General features: G+C 43.5%; 1 protein-coding gene across 7 annotated transcripts in view; it reads right to left on the bottom strand.

Annotated features, from left to right (window-relative positions):
• The window catches only part of VPS13D (vacuolar protein sorting 13 homolog D), a 284,007-nt gene that overhangs the window by 12,448 nt on the left and 261,590 nt on the right, over window positions 1–9,969 (bottom strand). For all 7 annotated transcript variants that reach the window (XM_032758968.2, XM_032758969.2, XM_032758970.2 and 4 more), the window contains one exon: window positions 3,186–3,317. In XM_032758968.2, the coding sequence (XP_032614859.1) occupies window positions 3,186–3,317 (132 nt within the window). The remainder of the gene's footprint in view (window positions 1–3,185; window positions 3,318–9,969) is intronic.

Here is a 9,969-nt window from a genome sequence, read left to right as displayed (position 1 = left end):
GAATGTGTTTGCTCTTGCTTTTCTAGTTCTTTTAATTGTGATGTTAGGGTGTCAATTTTGGATCTTTCCTGCTTTCTCTTGTGGGCATTTAGTGCTATAAATTTCCCTCTACACACTGGTTTGAATGTGTCCCAGAGATTCTGGTATGCTGTGTCTTTGTTCTCATTGGTTTCAAAGAACATCTTTATTTCTGCCTTCATTACATTATGTACCCAATAAAAAAAAAAAAAGTACAATTTAAATTGTCTTAATTCCAAAAAGCAGTACAGTAGAGCAGCTTCGTAGGTCACGCGGGTTGCTCATGAGCATTTTTTAAAAGGCAGGAGCCACCCTACTGCCCACCAGCCTGGTGTGCACCGGTATATGTCATGCAGTATTAGAAATAAAATAGGTACCTTAAAAAAAAAGAAAATGAGTTTCTGGCTACAAATGAGACATGAGTCAGAAAGAAAAATTAATTTCACCATATAGGACAAATTTTACTTTAACACATCTTAATCTGGATCCTGTTTCAAATCAAAATTGAGAAAGATGGGAAGCAATGACAATTGCGTAACTTATCAGAGGAATACATGATTAATTTGAAAGTGAAGACTTTTCAGCTGGCCAGACCAGAAATCATACGTCGGTAACTATCTTTTTAATATTAATTAATTAAATAGAATGACAAAATTAAATGCAACTCGATCTGGGAGAACAAAGTTGAAGTCACCAAGGCACTGGGGACTTTGTGGGGTTTTCACTCCATCGGGAAATAATTACACAATATTTTCCAGAAGTGAAACAGTGAGCCTAACTGGAAAAAAATGTGGAAACATTTAGTCAGAACAGTAGAGCAAGGTATTAAAGATCCTTTAAAGGGGTTAACTCTGAAGGGAAATACGCAAATAATTAGGTCTTTAAACATGTTTTTAATTACAAATCTAGGATAAAAGTCAGAGGTATAATTTGGCGCTCGTGGGCTTTTCCTGAAAACTCCTTTCCTGCAAAGTGATGAGTGTAATGTTCACTCCACCGCGAAGACCCAGGCTGACAACTGAGGACACTTCAGAGGAACATGCGCCACACTCCCTGATGGCTTCTTCCTTGTACACTTGGGAAGGCCATGGTCACATGCCTCCTTCAGCATTCACTGGCAAGATTTAACCCACAACTTGGGTGGAGACACATGGTTTTCATCTTTAAAGTCAAAATTCATTCATGCCAATATCTCTTCCTAGTTCATATGAATTTCATGAGTTTCATGAAAACTATTTTACTGATTTCATTTTAATTCCAGTTTTTAGCTCTCTCTGGCCCTGTTTTTCAATGTGTGTATCTCACTGGGAGCAGTCCTATGTTGGCTGTGCAATTTCTTCTACTGCAAACGCATTTCAGTGACCACAGATAGTTCGACTTGAATAGAGGTGAGTTGGGGAGGAAAGTGAAAAGACAACATGCAATAATTTATAATCTTTTAGCCTGTGACTAAAAAACCCCCAAATGATTGGAAAATGGACACATGTGAACACAAATGCTGAACTGCAGCTATCTGGCTATATGTACTGGGTACCTATTAGATGCCAGGCACTGTTCTATGTGCTGAGGATTCTTTCCTGAATGGAACAGGCAAAAATCCCAGCCTCACAGGGCTGCCATTGTAGTAGACTCTGCACCACGTCCTGCCAGACCTGAGAAATGACTCTCTAGACCCCCCTTCCAAAAGCTAAAAGTTCCATCTACAAAGCAGTATCAAGAGCAGTCATGGTACCAAATCCCTGCCCCAAGGAAGGCAGGAATATAAAGTTCTCCCTGGAGTGAACTGATGGGCACTCTGGGCACTGGACTGAAACGGCAGAACCTATTAGCAACACCTGCTGTGGACAGAGTTACTCCCTCCCCACCAATTCATATGTGGAAGCCCTAACCCCAATGTGACCATTTGGAGTAAGAAAGTAATTACAGTTAAATTAAGTCATCAGGTTGGGGCCCCTACCCTTATAAGAGACACCAGAGAGCTCCCCCTCTCTCTCTGCAATGTGGGGACACAGTGAGAAGAGGGCTATCTGCAAGCCAGGAAGAGAATCCCCACCAGCAGCAGAATCAGAAGATGCCTTGATCCTGGACCTCTCAGCCTTTAGAACTGCGAGAAGACAAATTTCTGTTGCTTAAGCTGCCCAGCCTATAATATTTTATAATGGCAACCTAAGTAGACAAAACAAGAAAATACAACTCCATTTTCAAGAGACCTTCTAATAACACCACAGGGGTCACACAAGGCACATGCAGGAAGATGCCATTCTATCTGGCAAGCAACAAATACCTTCTGGATTCGGCTTTTGATATCCCCATTCAAATACTGCCATGAAAATATGAGATGAGATCTACTTAACACTGTCCCTAACAATGACTCTGAAGACTATCCTGACAGTTGACCTCTATTTCAGACATTCCTCCACCCACCAAAAACATTCACAGCACTCAGAATCCTCCGAAGCTCGCTTTACCTTAAAGGAGATGACAAATAAGCATTAGAAGAAATTAAACTAGTATTTTGCTACTCCCAGACACAACCAACTGCTTTCTCTGGGCTGGTGGTTCTAACACCTATTCAGGTTATAGAGCACTTTTATGCTACAAGGATCTCTGCAAAATATCGTAAAATAGTGAAATACTTAATTCTACCATGTCAACTAGGAATAATATCACTAACTGAAGATATGACAAGGTATATAAAGCTCCATATTTAAAGAGTAACAAAGCAATCTTAAGAAAAATACATTTCCAAAATGTCCAACTATTAGTTGTTTGCTATTTGTTTTTCTGTTTTGTTTTGCTAGCATTCTGCAGCAAAAATGGGGTATCAAAGTTTAAGAAATGTTTACAGGAGAAAAACCTTAAAATTGAGAACATTTTATTCATGATCTTCTCTCTTTGAACTAACTAGAAAGAGACTGCCATTATCTAGAAACAAAACACTAAGGCCAGGCTGTGGCACACAGTTGAGAACCACTCCTTTGAGTAAAGGCTGTTTACCATCAGTTATATCTAAATCTAAAAAACATTTGGGGCAAGGAATTCTTTGACCAGATCTAAGGTCCAAGAGTCATGAAAATAACTCAGATCAGATGGAGACTTCTCAGGATCAAAAGGAGAAGAGGCAACTCAGTAGACCCACAGGGCTCGTTTCCCATGCTCTAACTTACAATTCGTCCTGTATGTTGTCTGTGAGTTTGAAGAGCTGCTCCTGTCCTTCCGCCTGGCTCTCAGAATATCGGGGAAGCAGCCCCTGGGGCCCCGTGCAGCAACGCGGTTTCCGAACCCTCTGTGCTTGAGTCCTAGATGGGTAAATGGACAAAAAGCCAACAGGTTAAGTGTGCAGGTTAAAATGATTTTCCTTTCTCACTAAGACAAAAGCACTCTGTAATACGAGACATACTCTACATTTAGTGAACAGAATTAAACTACAGTATTGCCTGTGAATGCACCATGAAATAGTGGTTAAAGACCCTCATTTGAGTTTGAATCCTGCCTCTACCATTTTCTGGCCATGTGATCATGGATTAGTTGGTTACCTTCCTTAATCCTCAGTTTCCGTTTTCTCTCTGAAACAGGACGATGACACCTACCTTACAGGACTGCTGTGAAGATCAAATAAAACAGTGCCCGCCACGCCCGGTCCTGGCGGATGGTGAGCTGCCCACCAGCGGCGGCTCTCGTTCCTGCGGTTATTACTATAATAGATCCCCCCGGGCCGCACCCTGTTTTTCTAGGCATCTCTTCAGGAGAGCCATCTTTGGATTTGTGATGGGTCTGGAAGAAAATCCTGGGCATTTAGTAAGAACACACCAACCCTTGAGACTTCTTCTAAGATGAGGTCAGTTGCTTGGGCAAAGGGTGAGGGACGTGGTAATCATGCGAGGGGAAGAATGCCCCCCTGGACCTGGACCTGGACCTGGCCCAGGCCACAGGCTGGGATTCTGCAGAGGCTCTAACTCGGGCCATTCAGCTGTCGGCTGCCCGGAGGAATCTGCTTTGTTATGGCTTTCAGGGTAGGCTGATGTTGTCTTTTTCCGCACAGCATATACAGGGTAATTGGTAAGTACTTTCTGGTGTTTTCCTAGAAACAGGAGTGCACATTTGTCTTGGAAAGGCTGTGCATATTTCAGATGACTGATAAGAGCACACTGGGTCTGTCCTCGGCCTTGTACTTGCTGTACTTATTATTTGTTCCTGGAGCTCACTGAAGCAAAACACCCCTCTCTAGACAGATCTAAAAGAGAGGAGAAGGCTTCCACATTGAATCAGCACTTCAGAAACAGGAACTAACAGTAAGCAGCATAGAGATTTACTTACAAGGGCAGAAAGTGCCCTGGTGGGCAAGTCAGGTTGGAAATATGGACAGAAACAACCCCAGAAACTTGTCACAGGCCATGCAATGGGCCATGAACAGCTGGCGTAACTGAAAAGTGCTCCCGAATCCAGGTCAGCACTCAGTTCATCAGGCTGTGACATCTGAAGGACAGCCTCATACCTTGGTGAGGTTTAATGGGTGCTGGAAAGACAAAAATCCAGCAATAATTTTACAAAAGTTCAGTTACAAGGACGTCTTCAGTACTATTAATTGTACTCTCTAAGGGTAATACAAAGAGACTTTATAGAAGTTTCAATGATCTGCACTAAGGGAAAGAGTAAAAAACCCATTCTGTTTATATCACACACTCACATACCCTGCCAGTCTCAATTCTTCCTTCAAGACGCAGGCTTACAGTTGGCTACTCAGAGCCCAACTATCGATTGAAGGTGGGGAGGGCAGTACAGGGGCCGCTGCTAACCCATCAGCAGAGAAGCTGGACGACTGCTGCCGAGAGGATGCTGGTAACCTCTGCAGGCAGGGGGGCTGGGGGAAGGAGCTTGGCGTGCCTCTCCAGGTAGCAGAGCTCTGTTCTTATCTCCTTGCCTAGCAAAACACCTGCTGTCATTCCAATAACTGCCTACACAGGCTAATAAAGTATCCTTTCCCCAAGGCAGTCCTGCTGACCTCTCTGTCAGGCTACATGGTAGAAGCCCAAAGGCTCTCCAAGAGGAATATGGCAGGGTCTGCTTCCTCATCACTTTCAATGTAAGGTTTGATTCAGACTCGTCTCAACACATCTTCCTCAATCAACTGGGAGGCCTGCAAGCTCAAATTCAATATATATTCCAAATCTGACTATTTCTCCATCTCCATCATAACTAACAAAGGATCCCTGGATTTGTAATATATTATTACAGTAGCCTCATCGTTTGTTCTCTTTCCTTCCATCCTTGTCCACTCTCCTCATGGTAATGAGAGTGGCCCTTTCAAAAGGTAAGTTACATTGGCCCGGCGCAGTGGCTCACGCCTGTAATCCCAGCACTTTGGGAGGCTGAGGCGGATGGATCACGAGGTCAGGAGATCAAGATCATCCTGGCTAACACGGTGAAACCCCGTCTACTAAAAATACAAAAAATTAGCTGGGGGGGTGGTGGGCACCTGTAGTCCCAGCTACTCAGGAGGCTGAGGCAGGAGAATGGCATGAACCCAGGAGGCGGAGCTTGCAGTGAGCGGAGATCACGCCACTGCACTCCAGCCTGGGCGACAGAGCAAGACTCTGTCTCAAAAAAAAAAAAAAAGGTAAGTTACATGAAGTCAGTCATCCGCTCAAAACACATTTGCTTTCCATCCCAGGTGGATAAACATGTTATTTACTGCTTGGCTCCCATGTGGACTGGAAGCTCCAGGAGAGGGGGAATTTGTTTCATTCACTGCATTCCTGGGATGCAGAACAGTGTCTGGTTTACGGTAGAACAGCAGTCAGGATAAGCTGAATAAACGAGTGAGTGCCTGGTGGCCGGCAGACGGTATAAGGGCAATTAATTGAGCTAAACAGGAAGGCCAGTATGCAGGCTTTGGTGGAGAGTTTGAAGACCAGGGATTTTGAGCCCTGAAAGCAAAATCAACACTGAGGCAAAATATGAAGCAGCTAGAACCCCATCTTCCTGACAGAAAGGTCAAGGCTGTCTGTCTGCCCCACTGATCAAAACACAGAAAGGGACTGACGGCAATGTCCTGAAGCTGACACTGATGACAGGCCTTTCCCTTACATGAAGCAGGATTTTCATTAGTACTCAAAGCTGAGGGAAAACATGCTACCAGGCAGGAGAAAACTTGCTGAAGTCCTAAATGCCTCTGGTGGATCCGAGCAAGCCAGAGAAGCCAAGGAAAGGCGACTTGTTTCTGGACCTGAGCTCTTAAAAATTTAATCTCATGACAGCTCCAGTATAGTTGAGAATGGGAGTAAAGGGCTCACCTTGTTGATCTTCTCACACAATCAAACAGCTTTCTAGTGTAAACAGTTATTTCCTGACTCAGTGGACTCCCTCAGAGCCTTCCCCAGGTTTCAGTGATCCAACCTCACCCCCACTCCCAATACATTATTTTTTAACCTGCAAACTGCAAACCCACCAAAACATCAGGGAATACAAAAGCAGAGTGGCTCCCCTGAGGATACACACTGACTATTGTTGTTATGTTTCTTTTCTTGACTGTCTTCACAAGAGGCCACAAACTATCTTCCCATTTCCAGGGTTCTTGCCTTTTGATCAAACAATATCAAGGGCAAGGTTGGATTCAGTGCTCAACACTGCTGACTAGGGGAGCTCACTGTGGCATTCAAGGCTAATTTTTCACATCAACATGGAAGAAAAGACAGATGAGTTCAATTTTACCCTAAAAGGAAACATCTTCTGTTACAGTCTTATGAATACAAGGACTTCCAGAAGGCATACTCTTCCTAGAAGCAGAAAGCTGGATTAAAGGAATTTTCCCCCCACTCCCCTATCACCTCATCAATGTCAGTGCCTGAAAAACTCTTCTTTCTTCTCTAAAACTCAACTAAAAATTTACCTTCTCAGGTCCAAGTTGGTAGGCTGTGGGTAGGGGGAGAGTATTTAAAGTCACTGCATATGAACAAATTTAGTTCCAATCTTAAAGAATTACTAAAATAATGTAAAAAGCTAACAGTAAGCTAGTGTTTTCAAACCTCGTAAGCCAGCAAAAAGTTTAAAGTGAAGTTCTTCAGCCCAGGCCACTGTGTGACGACGCTGTTTTCTTCATCTATTGATGTAACACTGTACATTCAAGTAGGCCTTTAAAATGAGTATGACCATGTAACAGCAATCCTACATTTGTTCATGCTCAGTGACAGTGTGTCCATTTTTAAGTGACTTTCCTGTATGTTCCAGTGAGCCTATGAGCACCTGGAGGGAAAGGACTCTAGTCTTTTTTTTTTTGAGATGGAGTCTCGCTCTGTCACCCAGGCTGGAGTGCAATGGTGCAATCTTGGCTCACTGCAAGCTCTGCCTCCTGGGTTCATGCCATTATCCTGCCTCAGCCTCCCGAGTAGCTGGGATTAGAGGTGCCCGCCACCACGCCCGGCTAATTTTTTATATTTTTAGTAGAGACGGGGTTTCACCGTGTTAGCCAGGATGGTCTCAATCTCCTGACCTCGTTATCCACCTGCCTTGGCCTCCCAAAGTGCTGGGATTACAGGCGTGAGCCACCGCACACGGCCAGTCCTTTTTTTTTTTTTTTTTTAACTGGTCTTTAGGACTGGGCTTATTATCCTCAGTTCGAGGCCCACTCTCATCATTGGGCTCTCTTTATTTATTTGAAATAAACATCTGTGGAAGCAAAAAGCAAAAAAAAAAAACTCCATCACTCTATCATGGACCACAAGTTGGTCTTCTGCCACCCCAAATCCCTGTTCCTCCTTTACCTAAGGCAGCTGCTGTTCTGAATCTTGTGTTTCTCATTCCCATGCTTTTCTTTCTTATGTAGTCTTACCACATTTCAAAGGACGCTCCAGTACATTCTTGTTATATTCTTTGGGTTTAGTTTTGGGCTTTTGAAAAAGGATGTCGCTGTCACATTGCTAAATTCAGGCATTCTTTTGTGTGTAGCTATGACTAATTCACCATGTCTCTGCTTTATTAATATTCCATTGTATGACTATCCCATGATATATCCATCTTCCTGTTGATGGCACATGGGTTTCTTCCAGGTTCTGCTATTACAAATGATGCTATTATGAACATTCCTGTATGTGTTTCCTGGTGAACTTTGAGAATCTATCTAGGGGGAATTTGCTGGCTCACAAGATATAAATGTTCACTTAACAAGATAATCCAAACTGTGTTCGAAGTGGCTGAACTATTTTTACACTCCTGCCAATGAGGCATTTAAGAGGCCCTAGCGATCTATATCCAACACTTGGTATTGTCTAGGACAGCACTGTCCAATACATAGCCACTGACCACATGTGGCTACTGAGCATGTGAAATGTGGCCAGTGGAACTAAAGGACTGAATTTTAAATTTAAATTGTATTTTGGATAGCCCTGGTCTAGACTCTTGAATCTTTGCTGCTTGAATGGATATTAAATGTCTTTTTATTGTTTTTTCATTCCCATCTTCTCCTTTCAGTCTATAGCCTACAGCATAGTGGTAACCAATAAATACATAAATTAATAAATCAAAAAAAGTGGAGTAGCTGCGGATCCTGCCATTGGCGCTACAGCAGCAGATCAACATCTAAACGACTTGGGCCCACCACTGTTATGCCTGCAGCCTCCCTGGTGGCTTTGTTCCTTTCCTCTGACCACCTTTGCTACTACTTGGGCAGGGTCTTGATACAATAATTCTGGGGACAATGGATCACCAAACAAGAGGTGGCCAAAATCCACCCACTCACCTCTCCTTAGTCGACAGCATCTCTTATGAGCCAACACTCAACCTAAGAGTCTGTTCAGTGCACATGCAGCAACTCTGCCTCCACAAACCTTTGTTTGGCCAAAGGTCTGCGGTATATTTAATTGCTGCCAGCTGGAGCTTGTCGGCCATGTTAAGCCCTCAGCTGCTGCGGTTTATAAATTTCACAGTGTATAGAAAGAAGCAGTCCTTCCAGTCAACCAGCTAATCCAGAATGTCAGCACCAAACCAACTTGAGCTTTGAACTCCATGAAAATGTCAGGGAGTCTGCTGTACAGCATAGAGGACTCTTCCCCCAGGGAAGCAGCTGTGGATACAGTGGCTGATACACTGCAGATATTCATCCAGTGAGGGCAGTCAATACAGAGTGTGCCTGCATCTGGCCATTGCTATCTGACATACACCGAAGGCCCAAAACCAATGATCAGAGTAGTAACAACTCATGTCTTTTTTTAAAAAAAATGAACAGTAAATCCAAACAAGGTGACACAGGGAGATCTAGCCAATTCCACTTGGTTGATCTTGCCTTTCAGCCTGAGAGTCAACCATTAGCCAGGCATTAATTATTCGTAGCTTATACGATGAGTAACTATGTCATAGTTCTGTTAGTTAAGACAGATGCTGTGCACACATACACATACCCCTACACAGCTTAATTTGCTTGAGAAGTCTCTCATGGCCAGTGTCTATCAACCAAGTGATGTTCAAAAACAATCAGTGAGTAGAAAGAGTATGTCACACATGTGACGTTAGCATCATAGAATGTTTATTAAACTGATGGCTGCCATCTTCCTTAAGGGCTGTGTGATGGGTTGTGCTTGTACTCACTTTATGTATGTGTCCAGGGCTTTTGTTTTAATCAACTATCTTACTGATATATACTGTGCTCGAGTGTGCACAATTAGACTGAGAACGAAGGCAATCCAGACTACCTCTTCCAATACTGGTCACTGATAACAGCTACAAGATACCAGAGTTCTTGACCAAATGGCCTAATCAAACATTTGTCATTTCTCTAAGAGAAACCCCGCAGTCTGTCTAAATAGTACTGTCTGCACTGGAGTAGATGAATTGGTGAAAAACTCTCTGGTATCCACAGCAGCACAATGTCTGCAAGCCCAAGAAGCCCACCATGCCGTGGGCTGCATCTATCTTGAACCTGTAGCTCCCACCATGCCGTGGGCTGCATCTATCTTGAAC

This window comes from Hylobates moloch, unplaced genomic scaffold (assembly GCF_009828535.3).
Source record: "Hylobates moloch isolate HMO894 unplaced genomic scaffold, HMol_V3 SCAFFOLD_9, whole genome shotgun sequence".
NCBI lineage: Eukaryota > Metazoa > Chordata > Mammalia > Primates > Hylobatidae > Hylobates > Hylobates moloch.
The sequence above is the reverse complement of the archived record's forward strand: the minus strand, read 5'-3'. Positions and strand labels throughout refer to the sequence as shown.